The sequence below is a fragment of the Chlamydotis macqueenii genome, chromosome 11 (assembly GCF_036417535.1).
Source record: "Chlamydotis macqueenii isolate bChlMac1 chromosome 11, bChlMac1.mat, whole genome shotgun sequence".
Classification (NCBI taxonomy): domain Eukaryota; kingdom Metazoa; phylum Chordata; class Aves; order Otidiformes; family Otididae; genus Chlamydotis; species Chlamydotis macqueenii.
In genome coordinates, this window is record NC_141566.1 from 12,172,390 (window position 1) to 12,195,957 (window position 23,568).

General features: G+C 53.7%; 5 protein-coding genes across 8 annotated transcripts in view; 3 read left to right on the plus strand and 2 right to left on the minus strand.

Annotated features, from left to right (window-relative positions):
- Positions 1-12: 12 nt before the first annotated feature.
- TIMM8A (translocase of inner mitochondrial membrane 8A) lies at positions 13-1,485 on the plus strand. 2 transcript variants are annotated; one of them, XM_086756122.1, is made up of 3 exons: positions 13-225; positions 395-441; positions 663-1,485. In XM_086756122.1, the coding sequence occupies exons 1-3, from the start codon at positions 103-105 to the stop codon at positions 721-723; spliced, it is 231 nt and encodes a 76-aa protein (XP_086612248.1). In that variant the 5' UTR covers positions 13-102; the 3' UTR covers positions 724-1,485. The 2 variants fall into 2 exon arrangements, with proteins under 2 accessions (XP_086612248.1, XP_086612247.1); XM_086756121.1 differs by lacking the exon at positions 395-441.
- A 1,515-nt stretch (positions 1,486-3,000) lies between these two features.
- LOC104485532 (magnesium transporter NIPA2) lies at positions 3,001-7,184 on the minus strand. Of its 2 annotated transcripts, XM_086756118.1 has the most exons (5): positions 7,021-7,184; positions 6,413-6,469; positions 5,310-5,400; positions 5,020-5,180; positions 3,001-3,754 (listed from the first exon to the last, which is right to left on the minus strand). In XM_086756118.1, the coding sequence occupies exons 1-5, from the start codon at positions 7,157-7,159 to the stop codon at positions 3,120-3,122; spliced, it is 1,083 nt and encodes a 360-aa protein (XP_086612244.1). In that variant the 5' UTR covers positions 7,160-7,184; the 3' UTR covers positions 3,001-3,119. The 2 variants fall into 2 exon arrangements, with proteins under 2 accessions (XP_086612244.1, XP_086612245.1); XM_086756119.1 differs by lacking the exon at positions 6,413-6,469.
- A 121-nt stretch (positions 7,185-7,305) lies between these two features.
- On the plus strand, positions 7,306-13,104 carry TAF7L (TATA-box binding protein associated factor 7 like). The gene is made up of 11 exons (XM_086756120.1): positions 7,306-7,656; positions 8,337-8,415; positions 8,589-8,722; positions 9,126-9,252; positions 9,458-9,516; positions 10,521-10,593; positions 11,002-11,118; positions 11,318-11,506; positions 11,608-11,720; positions 12,007-12,066; positions 12,665-13,104. The coding sequence occupies exons 1-11, from the start codon at positions 7,591-7,593 to the stop codon at positions 12,707-12,709; spliced, it is 1,062 nt and encodes a 353-aa protein (XP_086612246.1). The 5' UTR covers positions 7,306-7,590; the 3' UTR covers positions 12,710-13,104.
- A 447-nt stretch (positions 13,105-13,551) lies between these two features.
- LOC104476034 (aryl-hydrocarbon-interacting protein-like 1) lies at positions 13,552-17,183 on the plus strand. The gene is made up of 6 exons (XM_010115668.2): positions 13,552-13,766; positions 14,483-14,662; positions 14,819-15,007; positions 15,084-15,260; positions 15,392-15,533; positions 16,020-17,183. Exons 1-6 carry the CDS (start codon positions 13,671-13,673, stop codon positions 17,138-17,140), a joined length of 1,905 nt encoding a protein of 634 aa, XP_010113970.2. The 5' UTR covers positions 13,552-13,670; the 3' UTR covers positions 17,141-17,183.
- A 1,137-nt stretch (positions 17,184-18,320) lies between these two features.
- The window catches only part of DRP2 (dystrophin related protein 2), a 34,317-nt gene continuing 29,069 nt past the window's right edge, over positions 18,321-23,568 (minus strand). For both annotated transcript variants that reach the window (XM_086756548.1, XM_086756549.1), the window contains 6 exons: positions 23,162-23,227; positions 22,719-22,862; positions 21,820-22,057; positions 21,559-21,679; positions 21,296-21,382; positions 18,321-20,497 (listed from right to left, as the gene is read on the minus strand). In XM_086756548.1, the coding sequence (XP_086612674.1) occupies positions 20,478-20,497; positions 21,296-21,382; positions 21,559-21,679; positions 21,820-22,057; positions 22,719-22,862; positions 23,162-23,227 (676 nt within the window). In that variant the 3' untranslated portion in view covers positions 18,321-20,477. The remainder of the gene's footprint in view (positions 20,498-21,295; positions 21,383-21,558; positions 21,680-21,819; positions 22,058-22,718; positions 22,863-23,161; positions 23,228-23,568) is intronic.

Sequence of the window (23,568 nt, forward strand, 5' to 3'; positions counted from 1 at the left end):
CACGCGCACGGCTGGAGGGGCGCATGCGCGGCGGTGGCAGGGCGCGACACGTGAAGGTCGGGGCGCCGCGGCACCAGTAATACTGGTGGTACCGGTAGCGAGATGGAGGCGCCGTCCGCCGCCGGGCTAGGCGGTGCTGACCCCCAGCTCCAGCGCTTCATCGAGGTGGAGACACAGAAACAGCGCTTCCAGCAGTTGGTGCACCAGATGACTGAGCTCTGCTGGGTACGAGCGGCCCGCGAGCGGCGGAGGGGGAGGGGCTGGGGGAGGAGGGGGGAGAGGTTGGGGGGAGGAGGAGGGGGGAGGAGGGGGGGAGGAGGGCGAGGGCGAGGAGGAGCGGGGGGGCGAGGAGGAGCGGGCGAGTCGTTGGCGCCACGCTGACCCTTGTCCCCAGGGGAATGAGCTTAAAATGGAGCCGCCGTGGGAGCAGTCCCAGACCCGGTGAGGCCGGCGGAGACTTTCGGGGAAGGGGTGTACAGGGGAAGAGCCCCGGGCGGGCGGGCGGGCGGCGGCTAGATGCGCCCAGAGGGTGAGGTTGCCGAGGGGGAGAGGATGACGCCGGTGTGCCTGAGGGCTGGAGAAGCCCAGGAGGGACGGCCCCGGTATGCGGGGGGGTCGGGCTGGGGTTTCCCCAGGACCAATGAGTCCCCCGCTGTGTGCAGGAGAAGTGCATGGACAAGCCAGGTCCGAAGCTGGACAGCCGGGCCGAGACGTGCTTCCTGAACTGCGTGGAGCGCTTCATCGACACCAGCCAGTTCATCCTGAACCGGCTGGAGCAGACACAGAAGTCCAAGTCAGCCTTCTCAGAGAGCTTGTCCGACTGAGCGGGACCTGCGTCCTGGGGGATGCCAGCTCGCCCCCCACGAGGCCAAGCCCTCTGCCGTGCTGGCTCCTGGTCACTCTGTGGCTTGAACGAGCAGGATCAGCTCTGGGGTTTAGGATTTAATTAAATGCCAGTCTCGGGGAAGTTGCAGACAGATGAGAGCCCAGGACAGAGGAATGGTCACTCCTCCTCAGGGTGATGGCCCTGCAGGTCAGCAGCCATCTTTGTGCTGGGAGTCTGGGGCTACCAATGCTGTACAGGGAGCGTTTGTAATGCAGCTGAATGAAGGGCTGGTGATGCTCGTGTCAGGGGCTCCTCCCAGTACTGATGTGAATCTCAGCTCTGGGTGAGGCCAGCCTGTGACTGCTGCCTTAAACAGTGCTGCACAAAATGAACCCTCCTGGGTAGATGCTAAGGAGCCCCGCAGGTGCCGTGCTGTGCAGTCTGGTACAGGCACCCTTAGCAAGAAGAGCTTCTTGGGCACAGTGATCATACCAGGCCGTGTCATGACTTGAAAATACTTTCAGCCTTGCATAGGTAAATTGTTCATGTGGCCAAGTGACAAATTTTCAAATTGCAGCACAACTCTGTCAATACTGATTTGCTCCATTAACTGCTTTCCCCTAGTCAATGTAATAAATGTTAACTGGGTCAATTTTTAACATGCGATTCTCCTTTGTTCAGGTAGATGACCACTGAGAATTGAAAATCTGGCCACCTTGTCTCTCCCTCTCCTTCCCAGTGATCCTGTTTATTGCAAAATTAGTAAGAAGGGGGCATAGCTGTCTCCTGGCTAGAAGGTCTGCTGTGAATTCTGATTTGTTGCTCAATTCATTTGGTCTCAAGAATCAAACTTGTTTATGGGAAAGGCTGTGGCCTTTCCTTCTCTCCCCAAAGGGTTAACAGCTCCTGCGCTCTGGTAAAGGAGTAGTTTCTTTAGAGAGACTAAGTGCAGGAAATAAGTAACCAGCTACTTTATAACCTCATGCAGCTTTACCTGTGGAGATCACTGGAGGGAGGCCTATGGCTGTGTGTTTTGGACCTCTGCCCCTGCGGCACAGAGAGGAGCTTTTAACTGGAAAAACAAACTACTGGTCTTCCCTCTGTAAAGGCAGCATAGTATTTCAGCAGTGTTTACGCACAGCATGCTCTGGGAAGCCTGAAGTGATGCACTGACAGAGGCTTTGAGCTCTACAGAGGAACCTGGTAAAGCAGTTCTGTGCACATCCATTTGCTGAGGGTGGCTGGACAGAGCCACACAAGTAGCTTGTAGCCAGTAGCCTTCCTGGGAACAAATTCAAGATGTATTATAAGAGAGCTATGCAGATATAAACCCATGTAAGTGAGGACAGAGCTGTCTAGTTATCTTTCAGAAACTTAACCTCAATAGCAAATGACTCGGGTCACTCCTGTTCCCACAGTGAGCAATTCCCTCTCCTGTTCCTATCTTGAGTTTCTCTTGAGCATCTGCAACGGTTCCTCCTACCCGTGCAATCCTTCACACCTTTCAGCGCTGGCCCAGCTCTCGATATAAATGTATCACTAGCCACTTGGTAACAGAACAAATAGTTTTTTAACAGAATACAGTAAGAAGGTGCTTCATCAACCTGCACAGCAGATGTTATATTAAGAGGTTGGTCCCGCTGTAAGAGCCACAGTACCACGTGGCAGCACCAATGAAGTTTTCCAGTTTTGCCTGTATTCTGTTCTTGAATGTGAATCTGTAAATAAATTCAAGCAGAGTGAGCAGAACAAGTACTTGAGAGGAATTTTTGAATTCTGGGTATGTCATCTTCAAAGGAAGACATCCATCTTCTCTCCGTGTAATCTCAGCACCATGTTAGACTATTTTGTAACTGTTAGTCTTCTAAGTATATTTTTTAAAAAATGCCGTGAGGCCTCCCCAAATGCATGGTCTTCGCATTCAGTAAGGGTTGGCCCTGTGTTAGTGCTGCAGGCCTCTGCACAGCTGAAGCTTGTGTCCTGATGAAGGTGCATCAATTCTTCATGTAAAAGAACACAGAAGAGGCACCGGATTCCAGGAACTGGGTGGTTCTCAGGGCTCCTGTCTGTAGCAGTAGGAGGCTGCTGTCCCTGTCAGCCTCCTGGCATTGGCAGGTCACCTATCTCGCGCCTGGGGCAGGTAGATGGTAACTGCCAACTCCTGCTGGGGCAGGTAGATGGTAACTGCCAACTCCTGCTAGTGCAGCACTAGCTAGCAGCAAGCTGAGGCAGCGTGTTCAGCAGCGGAGCTGCTCAGCAGTGGGAGCAGAAAGCTAGCAGTTCAGAGACTTCCTCATACGCTTTCACCTTCCTCCTCCTCTTCTTCCTCTGTACTCTGAGAGCCCTTGTCCTCTGAAGGCAGAAGAGGCTGGTGCTGACATGACTGATGTCTGTCTGCACTCCTCCACAAGGCACGCAGGTCTGCCCTGCCTTGCTGCAGGAAGAGGGGCAGGAGGTTGGGGGTGAAGGGCATGTCCCTGAAGGTGTGCAGGAGGAAGATGCCAGACACAATGGTGAGAAAGCCGCTGATGGTGCCGATGATGTTGTCTAGCACCATGTGTTGCCACTCCTTGAAGAGGATGGCAGAGCACATCATGACTGCTGTGGTGAACAGCACGTAGTAAATGGGTGTGACCACAGATGTGTTGAAAATGTCCAAGGCTTTGTTCAGATAGTTGATCTGGACACTGATGCAGATCACCAGGCACACCAGGAGAACCCAGCCTAGTGGCTCTTTCAGGACTGGCTTCCCGGAAAACAGTTCTTTCAGGGCAATCCCCAAGCCTTTGACGCAGGACACAGAAAGTGAGCCGATGGCAGAGCAGACCAAAACATAAACTAGGACATTTCTCTGTCCATAACGGGGTCCGGCCACAAAGATAAGCAGAAGGGAGCTCACCAGGACACACACAGCAAATACAATGAATCCTTGGGGAAAGAAGAATTAAAGAGCTCTATCAGAGAACAGCAGCACCAGTGACTGATGTAACTGAACAGCAAGGAGAGATGGGGACAGGCGGGTCACTGCCCCATCAGTCTGTCTTCTTGGCCTCCTCCTCTAGTGACCAGAGTTGGGAAGCAAAGTTGGTCTCCAGGCTGAGCAAAGTTGCAGAGAGACCACTAGCTCTTTACAGTGCTGATCACAGCATTGCCCCACAAGTCAGCCTGTCAGGGGATACAGCCACCTGTGCTGGATGGCGTAGGGGCACAGCAAGGCTCTGCGGTGCTAGTAGAGGCTTGTTGACCCGGAAGATGAGGGGGCACAGCTCTGCAGAAGGCTTGGGGAACCCTAGCTGAACTCTGTGGGCTATGGTGGGATAAAGAGGAAAGCACTGCATCACAAGAGCGTGAGGCCCTGCCAGAGCACTCCCTCTAATGAACAGCAGCATTTACCTGTTACTCTGCTTTGCTCTTCTTCCTGTGTTTCCTTCCATCTCCTGTGGCTTATTCTGCCATTCATGCTATTGCCCAAATCATATCCTTGCAACCTGATTCATCCTTTAACGCAAATATCAAGACTACTTGATCTTGGGTGTAACTCCTTGAATTGCTTGTTCACCTTTGCTTGAAGTTCCCCCTCTGTCTTCCTTCAGCCACACCACTGCTGCCCTTGTGCAAAGGAATTCCCTCTCCTATCCCAGCACTGCCACAGGCCAACCAACAGCTGCAGCTAGTTCCCGTGCTCTTCACTTTTTGCATCTATACCTCATAGACAGTACAAAGAAAGCAAACTTGGTAACTGTTTATGATCCAAGCTCTCATCCTTGCTTTGGCACAGACCCAGTGACTTGGGATCACCACCCAGACTCCCTCTCTGCTAAGTGGGGTTCCTGTCTGCTTCTTTCATCCAAGGTCAAGAAGACTTGACAGTCCTAAAAAGCCATTCTGAAGCTAACATGTCCTCCTGTGTTTTGAACTAGTTAATAAGGTGTAAATCCTCAGAGCATGTGCATTAAATGCTGTTGGACTGTCACCAACCTTTCACATTTCGAGTGTGGAGACCCCAGCCTTTTCCTACCACAGAAAGCAACCCACAAGCTATCCTGGACACAGGCGAATGTTTCCTCCACTGCTGTGCAGAACAAGAAACAGCTCCATTGCCCTTTAGTTCAGTTCTTCCCAATCCAGCCAAGTTTTATTCTACCTTCTAGTGTCATTTCCAAGCCTGAAGTTGACCCCTTTTATTTAAGTACCTGGATTTTTCAGCTTCTCTGCCATTGACTCTAGGCTGGAAACCTCTTCTTCCTGTGGAGCATGAATCACCATCACAGTGGAGCCCAGGATACTCAGGATGCAGCCAATCTTCCCATGAACATTCAGCTGCTCATTGAGGAAGGTGGAAGACAGAACTGCACTGAAAGATAGTAAAAAAACCCAAAAACAATTAGGCCCAGGGATGGAGTACCTGAGGGAAGACACAGAGGAAAGCAGAGCAACTGCTTTCACCACTAAAGGGTGGTAGAGTGTTTCTGAGGCTGCTTACCTAACAAGGACACTTAGAGCACCCAGTGGAGTTACCAGCGTTGCAGGGGCAAAGACATAGGCAGCAAAATTTGCTGCTTCTCCAACTCCCACTGCAAAAGAAACTCTTATCAGGTGAGCATCAAAGTAGGAGCAATCAGAATAATACAAGTTTGAGTGCAGTCAAAACAGAGCCTCAGTTTCCACATGAACATCCCATGTTGCTCTGAGCTATGGTTGTGCAACAAGGAAAGAACAGCACCAGCAAGAACAAGCAGAAGCCCGATATAGGTTCTCTCGGGAAGAGAAGGTTACGCATGGTGATCTAGTCACATGTGGCTATACAGCTGAGCAGAAAAATATTTCCATAATGGCCTCAAAGCTGAAAGGAGTTTTGACAAGTTTCATATTTCTAAGTCATGTTCTTCTCCTGGAACAGCTTTTACAGCTTTTTAAAGGGTAAATCAAGTACAATTGGTTATTAATATTGAAAAGCGTAAAACAGAGCTGCTAAAATCACTGTAGCATGAAGACCATGGTGCTGGATGTGCACGTTGTGCTACATTGTCTAGGCAGGCCATTTCAGAAGCACTTAACCCAACCCAGTTAGACTCCTATTTATCAGAGAAACCTGGTAATGCATGGGACTTCAGAATATTTTAGAGTTATAATTAGATCAACAACATCCTCAGACGCTTGGAGAAAAATCAAGTGGCCAAACAATGAATAATAATAAAACATGAAAGCAACTGAAAACAGTGACAAACATGGCCTTTCAGTACTTGAAGAAAGATGAGGGACAAATTTTTACCAGGACCTGTAGCGATAGGACAAGGGGTAATGGTTTTAAACTAAAAAAGGGTAAACTTAGACTAGACAAAAGGAAGAATTTTTTTACAATGAGGGTGGTGGAACACTGGAACAGTTCGCCCAGAGAGGCAGTGGCTGCTCCATCTCTGGAAACATTCAAGGCCAGGTTGGACAGGTCTTTGAGCAACCTGATCTGCTTGGAGATGTCCCTGCTTCTTGCAGGGGGGCTGGATTAGATGGCCTTTAAAGATCCCTTCCAAACCAAACTATGATTCTATGATTGTGTCTTCCTACAGTTTCAGAGCAGGTACTTACTGCACAGCAGCCCTGCCCACCAAAGCCATTCTTGCAGGTACGCATGACCTCCTTGCCCTAAATAAGGAAGAAAGAGTAACAAGAAACCTCAGATGAAGCTACACAAAAGGCTCATTATCTGCCAGAACTGCTTTGGAGAAGCAAGTGAGAGCAGCCTGATCTCCTCTAAATACAAAAACATACCTTGTCACATACTGGCCTGACCCTGGCACTGGCAAGCACTGATTCTTTTTACCTAAAAGCAAAGACTTTACCTCCTGGTTCTCCCGCGTTTTAAAGGCAGCTGTTTCAAGAATGTGTGAGCGGTTCTAGAAACCTGTCTTTGTTGGCTGGCTACCCCTGTGGAAAAAGCCTACCTTTAGACCAACAAACCTGCACAAGCAAGAAGAGGGGCGGCCAAGGCCCGGCGCCGGCCGACGCGGCCCGCGGTGCCCGAGAATCGCGCCTCCCGAGAAGCGGCTGCCGTGACAGCCCGGGGGGTGCCTGCCCGCGAGGTGGAGGTGACGGGCCGCTCGCAGGGTGGGCATCGGGGCGCTTTGCTCTCTCCAGCGCCCCCCCCCCCCCCCCCCCCACCTTTCTCCACCCCCTCGGCCCGGGGGCGGCTCTACCTGCCCTGGCGCGGCCGCGGCGGCACAGCCGGAGCAGCCCCTTCTTCTTGAGGATGAAGCTGCCGCCGATGAATGCGCTGGAGGCCAGGGCCAGGCCCAGCCCCACGTAGAAACCGGCATGGCCGCCCACGCCCCCCATGGCAGCTCTGCTGCCGGCCGCCGCCGTTTCCGGTGCGTCGCCAACACCCTTCCCCCGCCTCCGGACCGAGCGGAGCAGAGCAGAACGGAACGGTCGGCGCGGGCTGTGAGGGTGGAGGGAGCCTATGTCGGCGAACGGGTCCAGCTTCCGCCCGGGGCAGCCGAGGGGCGAGGGTGAGGCGGGCTGGGGAAGGCCGGAGCAGCGCCGTTTGAGGCTGGGTGCGGCCGTGAGCCCCAGACAGGTCCTGCCGGCGGTGGCACCCTGGAAGAAGCGCAGTCCCGGGGCCCGGAAAGGCTCCAGCTTTCCCCACCGTCAACCCTGTGCGGGACGTCCGTGGGCGAGAGCCTGGCCCTGGGGCTGTTGGGCTGGGGTTACCTTGTAGGAGCCTTCTTGGCGACTTGTGTCTTGCTTTCCAAGCTGAGGAAGAAAGGATGAGTAAGAGCAAGGACGATGCTCCGCATGAGCTGGAGAGCCAGTTCGTGCTACGGCTGCCACCGGTAAGAGAGTGGTACAGTTGAAGTGGCTGCCATCTCGTTTTACACGCAGCTCAGCCCAGTTTGCTTGGCGAGCACCAGGCTTGGGAGAGGGATTAGCAAGGCAGGTGAAGTCAGTGGGAAATCTACGGACCTGTCAAGGGACATGGAAGCAGGTTGGATGCTTTTGGGCTTGGCTAGCCCATTCCCACTCATTTGAATGGATTTTTCCGCAGCCTCCTCTTGAGAGGTGCTCCTGCGACACAGAGCAGAAGGGTCCCAAGACAACTTGGAGGATTAGGGAGGAAATTTCTGTGAGAGTAGAGCTTTAGCAAGTGCTGGGTCTTCAGTTGCCCTGGCTGTCAGTGCACTTGGTGCTATTTGTTAGATGCTTAAAGCTGACACTGCGTCCTGCTGAGACCACAAGAGCTTGCTGAGGGGAGTTCTGGCAGAGTATCTCTGCCAGGGGGTGCACACCACTGTCACAGCTGTACTGTATTAGGGGGTGTGAAGGGCACTGGGAACAGCAGAGCCACAGGGCTAACGTGGTATTGGGAGGAGGGTGCAATTTTCATTGCAGCTCTTGCAGTTGTTTTTCTGCATTGGTATGGCAGGGGTGTTTAAAGCTGGGTAGGTGGGACAGAAGCCTTTGGTGATTCTTGGAGGAAGTGCACCCAGTCCTGACATCTGTCCAACCTCCCCAGGAATATGCCTCCACTGTGCGGCGAGCAGTACAGTCTGGGAATGTCAACTTGAAGGACAGACTTACCATTGAGCTACACGGTGAGTGAGGAGGATCAGGGCATCTTAAAACTCCTCTGACTGTGCACAGTCACATAACAAGTGAAGCTGTGTAACTTGTGTGTGTTTTCCTGTGAAATTTCTGCCGCCCAGGAATGTATTGCTTAGTTTAACTGTTTAGCGACAGCACTAACCTGTCCCATGGCTTTCTGCAGCGGATGGGCGCCACGGGATTGTCCGTGTAGACCGGGTGCCGTTAGCAGCCAAACTGGTGGATCTGCCGTGCATCATTGAGAGCTTAAAAACAATTGACAAGAAAACTTTCTATAAGACAGCAGATATTTGCCAGGTATGGGCTGTCCTCCTTCCCTGCCCCAACAGCTTAATTCCTTGCTCGCCTCTCCGGGAAAACTCTTGTACTTGTATGCTTTGGCAGTGGACACCTAATATAACATGGCCAATTCCTGTATTGTCACAATATTAGCAATTTAAAATTCCCCATTCTGCTTGCTGTTTAGAAATCCTGTTTCTGAAGCATGAAATGTGATTGTCCCTGTAACAGCTTAACTGCTGCTGTGTTTAGATATGAATTGAGCTGGGTGTGAAACGTCGTTTCTTGTACCCCCAAGTCTGTGAATCCCTTTGGCTCACAACCTGCAGTGGTCAGTCGCTGTTCACTTTCCGCAAAAGCTTTCACTTCCTTTTGTCTTGTGTTACGATAAGCACCCTTTGTGTTTATGCGGGGATTCCAGATGCTTGTTTGCACTGTGGATGGTGATCTCTACCCACCTTTGGAAGAGCAAGCTGTGAGTACTGACCCCAAGGCAAACAAGAAGAAGGACAAGGACAGAGAGAAGAAATTCATCTGGAACCATGGCAGTGAGTAAAGGCTGTGCCAAACCCTTCCGTCCCACCACCCCAGTGTCTCCACAGCTGTGCAGGGCACTCACCACTGCCGTGTCCTGGCTATGCTGCTGGTCCATTTTCAGTTCTCTCTCTGTTCCTGAAGGGGTCTTCTCCCTTTTGGCATGCTCTCCCACTAGGCCATCTGCCTGACACGTGCAATCTGTTTCCTCTGTCACAGTCACTCTTCCACTGAAAAATGTACGGAAGAGACGATTCCGGAAGACAGCTAAGAAGAAGGTGAGTTGCTTCTCATGCAGGTCTGAGGGATAGGAAGGCAGAGACATTAGAGCTGTAACTGCCCATAAAACATGTAATTTCTTAACATCACTTCATGTGTTTCCTTGCCTGAGATGAGAGTGAAGGGAGTGTAGTAGATTTAAACACTTCTTTGGATGCTTTGTCCATGTTTTCCAAGATGCTTCTGAGGGGGAAATCCTCTGTGCAGAGAACTGCTGGACTCCATTCCTGCAACTAGCTGCCTTGCTATAGCGCATCTCTTCCTGCTCACAGAGAAGAAAGGAAGACCTGCATGGAAATGAGGCTTCACTCTTTCCTACTTTCCCAGCTGAAATCTTCTCTCTATGCACAGCTCATTCACTTCCCCAACAAGAAACACTAAAAATAGAATAACTGTAATTTCAGCTGGGAGAGTGACAACAGATGGAGCTCAGAGACTGTCTCTGTGCATATGCACAGGCCAGGCAAGGTACTGGGCCGATGTAGCACTGTGAGACTGGGAAGACAACTTCTCTGTTTTGCAATTTCTGAAAACGGGATGGAGTTCTATTTTGCATGACATTTGGGAAACAAACTACCTGAGATATTCTTATATCCCACAGGAGAGATTTGATGTAATTGCATTAAGATGCCTAGCTAATTTAAAAGTGAAAAATGAAACCTTCTTTTGAGTGAGATGAGAAGGAGTTGAGTTGACCATCCATCAGGAAACAGCACTTTAAGGACTTTCTGCATACACACAGAAAGTCTTATTTCATAAGTAGTGTAAGTAGAAAAGTGAGAGCATACAACCTACCAAAGAGCTCTGTACAAAAAAGATGGATTGCTTTCTGGAGGTGCATAAATTACTTTTATAGTGAGCATGAGCACAAGCTAAGCAGAAACCATAAGAGAGGCTTGAAACAGGGCTCTGTCCAGAGGCAGAGGGTTGGAGTTGACCAGCACCAGCAGTGTGCATGAGGCATTTAACGGTGTCTCTGTTCTCTTTCCCCTCTCTGACCCAGTATATTGAGTCTCCTGATGTGGAAAAAGAGGTGAAGCGTCTCCTGAGCACAGATGCTGAAGCTGTCAGTGTCCGTATCCTTTTAGGAGAAAAAAAGCTCAAGTTGGGGACAGGACGCTATGTTTGTTCTGGGGCTTGTGGACAGGAGAGACAAGTTCAACTTTGTTTGAGTGTGAAAGTCTGGGAGAATAAGGACACAAGAGGCACTGAAGTTTTGGAATTTCATCTTTGCCTTATTCAAAGCTCATTGTGTCTTTGTGGTGACCTTCCTTGTGAACTCTACTGTTGTACTGAACAGGAACTTAAGTAACAGCAGAGGATGTCATCAAAAAAGGGGGCTGCAGTGGTTCGTCCTTGAGTATCCATAGATGCAAGGCCAAACTTGTTGGAGGGGCAGTGATCTGCAGTTTTTAGCATTCTTTCGTCATACTACATCTTTCATGTTCCTCTTTTTCCCTTGACTTGTCTGTTCCTGCTGTCAGGCTGGGAAGTCATTGCTGAAGATGAAACAAAAGAAGTAGACAACCATGGTTCACTTACCAGCCTGGACATCTCCTCCCCAGGGATGTCGGGACATAAGCAAGGCCATGGCTCCTCAGGTGAAGTGGGAAAGGCTGTTGTTTTCTTTTTACCCACTAAGTAATCAGTTGAGCCCATGCTCTCTGGGATAAGCCTTAGCCACAGTGAAGGAGAGAGGACATTGAGACAGGCACCCTGTACTGACGTGGTCCCTGACAGGCAAAGTGTCCTCTGAGGTCATCAGCTGTGCTTTTCCTCTTCCCTTTTGCACCCCTCTAGAACATGATGAACTGCGGGAGATATTTAATGACATCAGCAGCAGCAGCGAAGATGAAGATGAGAGGGATCATCATGATGACGAAGACCTGAACATCATGGATGCGGAAGAGGACTTGGACAGGCAGCTGCAGGACAAGCTGAATGAGTCTGATGGGCAGCAGCAGGAGAACGAGGGGTCCAACCAGATAGGTGAGTGGGTGGTAGAGCGCAGCAGAATCACCAGGGTGCCAGGCAGGCTGCGCTGCCCATCTCTGCTGCTGCTCTGGATCTGAGCTCACTCTCTCTTCCAGTCATGGGGATCCAGAAACAGATTGACAACCTGAAAAGTAAACTCCAGGAGACCCAGGACAGGAGGAAGCGCCAGGAAGATCTCATCATGAAAGTGGAGAACCTAGCCCTCAAGGTGAGAGCTCTCCTGGGGTCTCTTCAAGTCTTCCACTTAGTACTGGCTTGCCATTAGACCTAGCAGACTGATTCAGCTGCCTTTGCTTGCTGGGTTAAAAATAATTGTGTTGTGACCATACACACTCCAGCATTTCCCCATGAAGCCAAAGGAATCCATGAAACTGCAGGAGATAACAGGGTTGGTTGTCAGTGCAGGTTGGGCCTTGCTGCACCATTTGACATGTGCCAGCACCCATTCAGTTGAACACATTGGTAACTGTGATCTGGCATGTTTGTCTCTGCAGACTCGTCTCCAGGCTGTGCTGGATGAGTTTAAGCAGCAAGAAGAGCGAGAGAAGCAGCAGGTGAGGAAACTCCCACAGCCGAGTGGGAAGGACTGGGGCACGACACAGTTCTAGGCTTGGCCTCTTGACAGTTTCTTGAGTCTTACACCACACCAGCTGCTCTGAAGTCCAGTGTTACAGGTCAGGTGTAGTTGTACCCCATCTGTACTTGAATGGAGGTTCCTAAGGCACAAGGAGGTATAGGAAATAGGGTTGATTACAGCCTTCCTTCTGGAGGAGCAGTTAGCCAAAACATGTCTAATCAGCAGTCCAAGGTTGCTAGGATTGCTGCCTGGGGTAAAACATGACACAGAAACCTGCTAGCACCCATGTACAAGAAAGGCAGTAGCTGTGGGATCTTGGCAGATTTCCTGCCTGGGCAGCTCTGCTAAGTTTCAACCAGGTTCCAAGGCAGGAGCTTCCCACTCCCAGGTTCCTGTTGTGTGGCTTCACCTTGTGGGAAGTGCTGAGTTCTGCCCTGGAGGTGTCCAGGCCTCCCTGCAATGTACAGGCAAGGCAGCCACTGGTGTAGGTGGAAGATCCGCAGAAACACAGAAGTGCTGGGGCTGGAGATGCCGGGAGTCCCAGCCATGCCTTACTGTAATGCCTTACTCCTCAGATGACGTCTCTGCAGGAGCAGCTGGAGTCCCTCATGGAGAAGTGAGGAGCACGCCTGGGTCTTGTATCTGCAAGCAGAGCTGGAAGTGGTGTTCATCTGCCATGCTGAAGTCATTGCTCTAGACACGCACCTCTGCTGCCAGGTGTGCTGCTGGGCAGTGCTAGAGGCTCTGTGTCCAGAGCTGCTCTTACATATTGTGCTGGGCTTGCTGTTGGAGCTGAAGAATTGGACTATGCCTGTAAGAGCAGCCAAAACACAATTTACTGTAAATATTCAGCACCATTCTCCCAGAGGGGTTTAGATCTCCTAGGGACAATGTGGTGCAGCTTTCTGCTTCTTAGTGGATTTGATGGGCTGTGGCCTGGTAGGACCTTGTTCTTGTGTTTAGGCAATGCTTGTGTCTGCTCACTAGACTCAATAAAGTACCATTTCCAACCCTGGTCCGTTCCTCTGTGTTCTCTAGAGCACAGACTAGCACTGCCTCTTGCCAGCTGGTGTCTGATCACCCACGGCTCCTGGCTGGTGCTCACACCAGCATTGCTAGGCTCCTTTGCTGAAATGAGTCTTGCGAGGCTGGGTCAAAGGGAGACTGTGTGTGAAGGGGACCTCCTGAGCTGTCACTGTGGGAGGAACTCCCTCTGATTAGGGAGTTTCTTTAATTCCTCACAGACTAGGCAGGCAAATCCCAGATTAACCTGGCAGGGCGGGAAGAGGATTAGAAAGGCAGTTCCAGAATGCAACAGAGGGCACTGTGGGCTTCAGCAACGGTGTGCCACAGTGGGACGCCCCTCTCGCAACCTGAAGAGCAGGGGAAGGGGAGAAGGCTTCCAAGGTCTGCCCCATTCCCAGAAAGCAAAAGGCCAGCAGCAGCTCCAGCAGATGACATACGTGTCCAGATAGTCAAGAAACGGAGATACCCTGAGGAAGACGCAGAGGTTGGGAAGGGCCAGAGTGTGCCCGTGTGCATGTGTCTGTAACCTGCTCCTGGGGGTCAGCAGGAGCGGCCATGGAGGAAACCTACCTGCTAAACGTGGAAGGGGTCAAAAAGAAGATTCTGCACGGAGGCCAAGGGGAGCTGCCGAAGTTGCAGGATGGGAGCAAGGTAAATTGTCTTGATTGTTACTCCAAAGCCCTAGGAGAGGGGAGTGGTCTGACACTGCCGTCCCTGCCCATTACGGTTATATTCCCTACTCTCAAGCCAAGCTCCAGGTCTGTGGTATGGGGAGATCCCTTGCAAGGGGGAGTACAGGAAAGGCTGTTTTGAGCACAGGCAGCCACATTGCCCTCACAGTCACGGCTGTTATTGCCCACTGCCTTCACCTTGCATTGGTGCTGTTACCTGCCTCCTCCCTTTCTCCTGGGGCCATTGGAGCTCAGCAGCCATGACGGCTTGCTGGAAATGTGCCTTTCCTGACGTGAGTCAAGCAGGAGCAAGGGATGCCAGCAAGGAGCTCTTAGTGGTTTCCAAGGTTCCTCAGCACATAGGTACGGCCAGATCAGTGTGGGTTCTGCCAGGTCATGGTGCATGCTGTGGGAGCACTCTCTGTACTGTGTTATAAAGGGGGATCCAACGAGAGCAGCAAGATATAGCACCAATGGGCATTAAGACACTCCTCCATCTGCTTACTGTCTAAGACAAGTGGGTAGGAGGCACAATCTCCTGCTGCAGATGGAGAGCTGCCAATCAAACCAGCACCTCCCTGGGAGCAGGCTTGGCCCCATGTCTGCTGTGGCAGAGGGATTTGGGGCTGGTGAGGGGACAGAGGGCTCTCGCTGCTGTGCCTGCTCCGGCTCAACACTGAGCTTTCTCCGGGGCAGATTACCTTCCACTTCCAGACACTGAAGGACAACTTTGAGCGGACAGTCATTGACGACAGCCGGGAAGCTGGCATCCCTATGGAGATCATCGTGGGCAAGATGTTCAAGCTGGAGATCTGGGAGACGCTGCTCAGCTCCATGAGAGCTGGGGAAGTGGCCGAGTTCTGGTGCGACACCATTGTGAGTGAGGGTCCCGCAGGACCATGCACCTTAGAGGTGCTCCAGCCTTGCCTGGTGCAAGCACAGGGGGGCTACAGGTGTAATGGCCATGGCCCCAGAGGAAGGGGGTGCAGGCTGGCCCTGTGCGGCTGAGTGAGGTGCTCCCCCTCCTTGCAGCACACGGGCATGTACGCCCTGGTCTCCAGGGGCATGCGGAGGATTGCGGAGGGCCGGGACCCCCTGGAAGGGCAGAAGCACCGCTGTGGCATGGGCAACATGTTTGACTACCACAGCACAGGCTATGATGACCTGGATGAGCTGCAGCAGATGCCGCAGCCCCTCATCTTCATCATGGAGTTGTTCCGGGTAAGAGGGATGGTGGGGATGGCTGCCAGCACAGGGACGGCCAGGGCAGGCAGCTCAGCTCCCGCTGCCCATGCAGGTGGAGGAGCCCTCAGCATACAAACGTGACACCTGGGCCATGAGCAAGGAGGAGAAGCTGGCAGCAGTGCCTGTGCTGCACAGTGAGGGCAATCGCCTCGTCCTCCGCAAGGAGTTTAGGCAAGCAGCAGCAAAGTACCAGGAGGCTGTCATCTGCCTGAGGAACCTCCAGGCCAAGGTGAGCAGGACCTGGCCACCTCCTGTCATCCCTGCCTGGGTTTCCTCAGCAAAGCAATCCCCTGTGGGCCCTGGGTGCCCAGGAGGGGACAGTCACAGCTGTGAACCACCCACTGTGGCTCCCTGGGGCAGGAGAAGCCTTGGGAGGATGGATGGCTGAAGCTGGAGAGCCTGGTCACGCCACTGGTGCTCAACTACTGCCAGTGCCAGCTGGAGCTGGGCGAGTACTACGAGGTGCTGGAGCACACAACGGAGCTCCTCCAGAAACACAACGGTACCCATGCCCTGCATCCCACCTCCACACACACCTCCCCCCTGCCCCCCTGCACCTACAGCCCCCAGAGACTCTGTCCTCTGGATCACCCATTTATGACAATGCTCATCTCACATCCCTCTGCCTGTGATGGTACCTATGTCATCTGGATCCCTATGTCCACTGCAGAACCCACGTTCCAGGTTCCCCTTCTCATGATAGTGCCATGTCCCTGGTTTCTTCTCCCCATAATGGCACCTGCACCCTGTGTCCTCTAAGTTCCTTTGCCCCTCATGTTGTCCCACATCATCCAGATCACCCTGCCCACCATGGTTCCCCCTGCACCCCATGTCCCCTGGTGCCCAGGATGGTACCCCTACCTACCAGTTTGTCCACCCCATGATCTTCTGCCTGTGGTCCATGTCCCCTGGGTTCCCAGGATCTCCAGCTCCTGTGGCTGGTGGCCCTGAGCTGAAGCACCTTGCTGGGGGCTCTCCTCTCTGGCAGAAAACGCCAAGGCCTATTTCAAGCGAGCAAAGGCCCATGCTGCTGTCTGGAATGAGCGGGAGGCACGGGAAGACTTCCTGCGGGTGGCTCATCTCGACTCCTCCATGGCGGCTGCTGTGAAGAAGGAGCTGAAGCAGCTGGGGGAGAGGATGAGGAAGAAGCATGTGGAGGATCAGAAGCGCTACAAGGGGCTCTTCCAGCCACGCCAGGGGCCACGGGCTGGGGAGGGACAGGAAAGTGGGGAGGTAGGCAATGGGGTGATGCTGTGCGAAGAGGCACCCCAGTGTGAAGCTGGGGTTCCAAAGACCCCTGGGCAGGGGAAGCAGGGTGCAAGGACTGAAGAGGCAGAACAACCAGGAGCTGACCAAGCAGAACAATGGATCCCTGGGGCTGGCTGTAAAAGGGCAGTGCCAGGAGGAGAAGCAGGCCAGGGGCAGGCAGTGGGGGCAGAGGTGGAAGTGAGAGATGGGAGGGGACTGGGGGAAGAAGCAAACCTGGGCACCTGTGGGGCAGAGGCAGAGAGGGGGACAGAGGAGGAAGATGAAAAAGAGGAGAAGGGGGAGGATGTGGAGAAGGAAGAAGAAGAGGAGGAGAAGGTGGAGAAGGAAGAAAAAGAGGAAAGGGAAGAGGAGGAGAAGGTAGAGAAGGAGAAAGTGGAGGAGGACAAAGAGAAGGAGAGTCCAGCAGCAGAGACGGAAAAGCTGGCTGTAGAGCAATGTGGGGCAGCAGGATGGCCCGAGACAGCAAGGCTTGGGCAGGGGCTGGAGCAGGGAGCCAGTGGGGCAGAGGGAGCTGGTGCCGGGAGCATGGCTGGGGCTGAGCCAGGCAGAGCCCCAGAGCTGGGGCCCCCCAGGGAGAGGCTGAGGCAGGCCCAGAGGCCCTCGGAGCTGGAGGATGAAACACCTGGAGAGGCACTGGAAAAGGAGAGCTGTGGGGAGCAGAAAACAGGCAGTAGCCAAGGAGACACTGGGGAAGACACCACAGACAGCTTCACCCCTGGGGCGGGGCTGCAGGCTGTGCACTCAGAGGGAGATGAGGAGCTGGGCAGAGGGGCAGAAGTAACCCCCTGCCCCATAGCAGCCAGGGAAGGGGGTGATGCCTCCCTAGGGCAGTGCAAGTGAGAGCTTGGGGCCACGACCATGGGGCATGGCCAGTCCTGAGGAGGGCCGGTTACCCCAGCATGGGGGGAAAGGCTGCCAGACCAGGAGGAGGCACAGTACAGGAAGCAGGGCTGCTGTAGCATGAAAGGGAGCCCCAGGGCTGACGCTTGGCCCTGCAGTGACACAGGAACAGTGCTGTCCTCACCCTGCTGCTGCAGGACCACCAGTCCTGCTGTGCAGCAGAGTCTGCTGCTTCCCTGCCCTGACTCATCAGCTCCAGCACTTTTCAGCTGGGCCTCACTGAGCTTTGCTGGCTAAGAAATAAAACCTTTTCCCTGGCACCACGTGCTGGATTTGTGTCTGGATGTGACTGGCTTCCTTAATCACAGCTCGCACCTCCTGCCTTGCCCTGGAACCTTTTGGAGCAAAATGGGGCATTTTGATCTGCCCCTGAGAGGAGGAGTTAAAGAGGCTGCATTTCACCCCCATTTAAGCTCCCGAATCCTGTGTGAGAGCTGTCCCCGTACTTCCCTGCAGTAGCACCTTTGCCCAACACCGCCAGTCCTTCCAGGTGGGACTGGGAGCCCTACAACTATTGGTTCTGGGCAGGCTTCACTGTCAGCTGAGGCTGGGCTGCACCCTGTGTGGGAGGAAGTGCCTGAGAGCGCCCAGCCTTGCCCTGGGCTAGTCCTCAGCTGAACCCCTCACTGTGCCACGGAGACACAAGGAACATGGGCAGCACTTTAGGCAGAGGCACCCGGACACCTCTGGGCACTGGAGACCTAATGGGGCTCCAGGGAGAAAGCACAGAGGGAGAAGACTGCCTGCCAGCATCCCACTGCTGCCTACATCCTTCCTGGGGCTGAAGAGTTTCCTACAACAGAAGTTTCCAGGCGAGGAAGGGAGATTGTCCCCACACAGCCCCCGTCCCAGCCCTCAGGCTGCCATGTGGCCCTGAGCAGACCTTGGTGAGGACAAAGGAAGACCGTGGTGGGGGATGCATCTGTGTGTGGAGAGCCTGGGGCTCTGCTCACAGCTCATGCTCTGCCTTGAATGGCATGGACAGCCAGGGTGACACGCCGCACTGGGACATCTGTGTCCCAGCAGCCCTGCAGAAGCGGTGCCAGGACAGCACAGTGCCGGGAGCTGCCCTGACACAGCCGAGATGCACGGATAGAAGAGGCTAGAACACCGATCCGGGTCTCGGTATAAATAGAAATTTATTCTCTTTCCAGAGCAGAGATGGTGAGAAGCAGCAAGGACAGCAGCACCACAGTACATGGTTACCAGAGCATCAGCCAGCCTGCTACCCTTCCTGCTGTGTCCCGGCTCCCAAAGACAGCCTGTGCTCGCTCTGTACCCAACAGCCCAAGCACCCAGCCTGGCCGCTGCTACTTCCCCACACCTGGCACTGGGGCCAGCAGCTCTAACCTCATCCTGCCTTTTTCCTCCAGCTTCCCACACACTGGGTATGCCTGACCTCATCCTCAGGCCAAAACCTCACTCCTCCCGATGGTCCTCCCTATCCTGCCACTGGGTAACAGGGGGTCCAGCTAGGCCTTGCAGGCTGGTGTGTGGTTCCTCACTGTGGTCAAACAAGCAGCCTGACACACAGCGTGCTTACGGCCAGCCTAACACCACTGCCATGGCTACTGCACTCCTGCAGCTCGCCCAGGTATGAGAAGGGACAGCAAGGACATCAACCTGCACCACTGCTACTGGACACTGCAGCACAAGACCCCAAGCACCTGGCTGTAAGGCTCGCGCCACCTCATCACTGGTGCGGGCACTGCTTCGCACCTCTGCCAGCACACTGAAGCCAACTGCCCACACAGCCCTGTGCCCCTACACCTTGCTTTGGTCTGAACGTCCCAGAACAGCTCACCACTGCATCCCATCCCAGACAGCAACAACAGCCCCGTCCTTGTTCTTGCAGTAAGCCCCATTTTGGGCAGGATGCTTCACACTGGCATGCAGCTCTGCTTGTGCCCTGCCCTACCCCAAGGGCTCAGGCATCTCATCTCTCCACACCTCGTGGTCCCAGAGCACCAGGGCCATCTCAGCCTCCACTCTGGGGTACCTTATAGCACCTGACTCTACCTCTTTCTCAACATAACACAGCATGAGACAGCCAGCCTGAGGGAGCCTTTGGGACCAGGAACCACCACCACCAAGCTACCCTGCCAGCTTGCAGAACAGCCTCCTCCACTGCCCAGCAGGACTCACCTGCTTCCAATGAGTGCCTCCGGCCCCTCAGCCCAGCTCAAACTGAGGGACAGCAGCAGGGCAGCTGTTTCTTGGGAGCAGCAAAGAGGTGCTCTGTCCGTCCTGCTACCTTCCTGCACCACTATGCTCCTGCATAGTGTCACTAGGGCTGGAGAAACCCCTTCCTGCAGTGCTGTGGGGATGGGTAGCTGCAGGAGAGTCCTCAGGTATGGAAACGAGTTTGGGTGGGACAGGCTGTCTGTGCCACAGCAAAGGCACAGCTCTCCAGGAAATAAGGTGGGACGGAGTACCTGCTGCCAGTCTGGCCCTCTGCTGAGCTCTCCTTGCAGCAGCTTGGCTCCAAGGCAGCCCCAGCAATAGGGAAGGTGCTGGTCCCCAAGGGGGCAGATTTTGGGCTGGACTGACAGTGAAGGGCAGCTATACTTACAGTATTAGAATTTAATGGAGTGAGTCCATGAGAGTATTTAAGTACATAATATATATATATGAGATATAGAAATATATGCAAATTAAATGATAAGGCTCTGTTATAAAGACCCTCTCAAGATAAGGCTACTAGCTGGGCTGAAGCTCTAACATGGACTCATCCCTACCCCAAAAATCTTGCAGACTCTCCCCACCAGACGGTATGTGCCTGGCTGGCTGCAAATTCTCTCTGGTGGCAGAGAGAATTCAATCTGTAAGGCCGGCAGTTGGATGCTGTTAGAAAGAGTTCTTCTGGAAACTGTGTGGCTCCAGGAGTGTTTTGATGCCCATAAACCTGGAGGTCCCTGGGCACAACTGAAGAGGCGTAGGATGCTGAGCTCTGCATTCCCTCGAGGGCAGCAGTCAAAGGCAGCAGCCAGTGAGTGCCACGCAGCTTTCACAGCTTCAGTTCTATCTTCTGAACCTTTCCACCCAGGCTTGGACACTGTGGCTGAGTGACTGAACCAGCCTCCTAGGAAGCCCACAGTCCCACTCCTGCATGGCCTATGTTCCCCTGAGATGATCTGGAGCTGGAAAGCATCCTACACAACCAGCTCAGAGGGAGTCTGTGCAAGGTCTGCCGCAGCACAGGGAGCATGGCAGGGAGAGGAGGGGGAGGAAGCAGCCAGCTAGCTGGTTAGGAAAAGCCTGTGGCTCACAGGAGGTGTTAGATAAGGGACGTCATACCTGAAAGAGAAATGGAGAGGTAAGGCAAGTCAGACCAGCACCCACTTGGTTATAACAGGGCTACTGTAAAGCCAGGAGGATCCTGCTCAGGGATGGCAGAATGTGGGTGAGGGTCTGCATGGGCAGAGAAGGAAGCTCTCCCCTGCCTTGTGTTAGTGCTGGCACCAAGCAATGTCTCCCCCCAGCACAGACACGGGCAGCCTGGGTGAGGGATTGAGTGCTGCTCCTGAGCTGGAGCACAGCAGGACTGCAGAAAGACCAACACCAAACCCCACTCCGCAAGTGGAGAGCCATCCACACACACATCCCCCAGTCCCCATTCCTGCTGGGAAGAGCCATCCATGAGCACCTAGGACAGCTTGCACCATTGCTTCCAACTCCCCAGGTAACTGGGGCCTCGATGTCTTCTGGAGAGGGGTCTGGACAAGGACAAAGTGAGGAGGTGGCTTAAGGTGATTGCTGCAAACTCTATGCTGGCATGTCTGTCCATCTTCACAGTGGGAGCCCCATGGGGTGCAGGGTCTCAAGTAGGGCAGGAGGCTGCCTTGCAGCTCATCTGGGGAGATCTAGTTGGTCCATACTCTTGGCAGCTCTGATCACCTTTCCTTGCAGGTGTGAAACCTCATCCTCTCTGCGCCCAGGGCACACATCAGTCCCAGCAGCACCACGGCAGCATAGCTCTTGGCACGGCAGGGGATTGGCTGTCGCAGGGAAGCTGGGATTCGGGCAGGGCTCCATGGGGAAAATCTCATCTGAGGGAGCAGTATGAGGCCAGAGAGGGAGATTTCACTCAAATACCTTGAGAGTTGGGGAATGCGCTCTGCAGCCTCTCCATGATATCTTCCAGGTGCACGCTGACTTCCCGGGTTTTGGCTTCCACCTTGTCTGCAGTGGGAAAGAGGGCAGGGGGAGGCAGGGGGCGATGTAGTGAGCAGGATTTCTAGGCATCTGCCTTGCCTACCAACACCAGCATCTCTGCAGGTTGGCAGGGTGCAGGCAGCTTCCTGCAGCATTGAACCAAGGGAGCAGAGCTGAGAGCTCAGCCCAACCCCAATCCTCACCTGCAGCTTCAGTGTCAGGGGTGTTGTGCTCTTTCTCCTTTGCCTGGCAGCCTTCAGACTGATGTGGAGATGAAACCAAGGAAGAGGCTGCTGAACCATTGCCATCTGACTCTGCTGGAGCCTGGAGAGAGAAGAGGGGTTGTCACAATCCTCTGTCCTTGTCCTCTCCCTTCTGACATTCCCTTCTGTCACCGCCCCAGCTCTGTTACGGCAAAGCCCACCCCAAGGACGGGCTACCCCAGATCCTTGCTCTGAGAGTACCTGCAGCAGCAGCTCCCTCAGCCGGTGCAGCTGGGACTCCAGCTGCTTGTTGTGGTCCTCCAGGATCTGCATGCGGGTCTCCAGGCGGCTCTTGTGCTGCCGGAGGATTCGTGCTTCTGCCAAGAGTTCATCATTATGTGGGTCTTGCACTGATTCGGGGGAGCCTGTAGCCAAGGTTGGAGACTCCACTGCCTCATCATGCTGCCATTTCAAACGTCTTAGCTCTCCATGGAGGATCCTGCAAGATAGCCTAGGTCAGCATCACTACTCTCCTTTCTGGAGACTGCTGGAAACACCTGACAGCTGCACATGGGCAATGGCCCATGACTCAGAGACAAAACACCCCTGGAGGCTTTGCCACATGTGAAGCTTGAGGACCAGTACACTTCTGGACTTTGTCCCTCCACCACAGGGTGGCCTGGCTGCAGCTCTACCTGACTCGATCAGTTTACAAGAAGACACACAACTGCTTCCTAAGAGGCTGAGAACAAGGGCAGGGAAAGCATCACCTCCTCCTGAGTCAAGCTGCCCTGCCCAGAGCCTCACCTTAAATGGTCCATTGCAGCACCACCACTGTTTGCAAGGGGCTCAGAGACAAGAGAGATAGCAGTGCCCTGGGCCCACTTCAACCAGTTTGGGGTTCAGGAGGGGAACAGGTTCTAGGAATTGGGGCAGGAACATTTTAAGGAACAGAGTCTTCTCCCTTCCTTGGAGAGCACATCCTCACCAAGTGCTCCCATGAAGGTTTTAGGGCTCAGCCTAGACACCCTCCAAATCATCTCTTCCAATCTCCAGCTCCAGCAGCTATTCCCTGGGCTCCACTCTGAACTCTGCTGGGCTTCTCTAGTCTCTTCCACTTAGGCTATAAACTGCACTTTCAGAGTTGCCCATGTCCCTACCTGTTTTCATCCTCTAAGTGGGCCAGGATCTGCTCCAGCTCTCCCTTGTCATCCGTGTTGAGGCTTCCTGGAACCTTCTGGGTGCCCCCAGGCTCTCTGTCAGTGATGGGACTGGAATGGCGCAGAAGGTATTGGTCCTCGTCCCTATTGCAGCAGGTGGAGAAACACCTTAGTGAGGAACATCAGTCTCACGGGATTTGTGTGCCCTTGAAGAAGGACAACCTGCAGAGAGGTAGTTTCATATGGGAGCTCCTTCTGGTTGGCTCCAGGCCTAGAGCACCTGGAGTGGCTCAGCACCCCTGGGTAGCTGGGAGTGCTCAAGAGCCTCAGACTCAAAGAAGCTGGGAAGGAAAGCATTTTTGTGCTCTGGCTAGGCAGGGATGGAGCCACAGGAGCCCTGATTCAGCAGCAGGTGAGGAGGAGGGAAAGGAGGCAGAACTCACAGGCTATCATCAGGGGACAGGCTGTCACTGAAGAAGGAACAGTTCTGGCTTTCCATCTCTGCAAGTCTAAAGGAAAGAGAAACAGGTTGAGACATGGTTAGAGATACCCTGAATGTCTGCTTAATGCACCCTACTTAGAGCAGCCCCTGCAAGACTCCTCTTTGGCAGGGTCTCCCAGCTGGCCTGCACCAGTCTGCCCCTCTTTACAGGCCTTTGGGAGTTTTACATTTTTAGAAAACAAAAGACATTGCTGCTCTGGGGTAACAGTCTCTGCAATAAAGGGCTGATGCTATCAGCCTCATCTTGCAGAAGCAAAGGAAAGAGGTGAAAGTGTACCAGCTCCAGCTTAGGGTCTGAGCTACCCTGTACTCCTCAGGTCTCCACTCTGCCTGGACCTGTGGTAAGGG

Bases quoted from the DNA above. Each gene is read 5' to 3' on its own strand.
- TIMM8A (XM_086756121.1), top strand. From the start codon at position 103: ATGGAGGCGCCGTCCGCCGCCGGGCTAGGCGGTGCTGACCCCCAGCTC. The intron at 226-662 runs GTACGAGCGGCC...CGCTGTGTGCAG, and splicing joins AGATGACTGAGCTCTGCTGG to GAGAAGTGCATGGACAAGCC.
- LOC104485532 (XM_086756118.1), bottom strand. From the start codon at position 7,159: ATGGGGGGCGTGGGCGGCCATGCCGGTTTCTACGTGGGGCTGGGCCTG. The intron at 5,401-6,412 runs GTAAGTACCTGC...TTTCTTTTGCAG, and splicing joins GTGGGCAGGGCTGCTGTGCA to TGGGAGTTGGAGAAGCAGCA. The intron at 5,181-5,309 runs GTAAGCAGCCTC...ACTATCTTTCAG, and splicing joins GCTCTAAGTGTCCTTGTTAG to TGCAGTTCTGTCTTCCACCT.
- TAF7L (XM_086756120.1), top strand. From the start codon at position 7,591: ATGAGTAAGAGCAAGGACGATGCTCCGCATGAGCTGGAGAGCCAGTTC. The intron at 11,119-11,317 runs GTGAAGTGGGAA...GCACCCCTCTAG, and splicing joins GCAAGGCCATGGCTCCTCAG to AACATGATGAACTGCGGGAG. The intron at 12,067-12,664 runs GTGAGGAAACTC...CTTACTCCTCAG, and splicing joins AAGAGCGAGAGAAGCAGCAG to ATGACGTCTCTGCAGGAGCA.
- LOC104476034 (XM_010115668.2), top strand. From the start codon at position 13,671: ATGGAGGAAACCTACCTGCTAAACGTGGAAGGGGTCAAAAAGAAGATT. The intron at 13,767-14,482 runs GTAAATTGTCTT...TCTCCGGGGCAG, and splicing joins AGTTGCAGGATGGGAGCAAG to ATTACCTTCCACTTCCAGAC. The intron at 14,663-14,818 runs GTGAGTGAGGGT...CCCTCCTTGCAG, and splicing joins AGTTCTGGTGCGACACCATT to CACACGGGCATGTACGCCCT.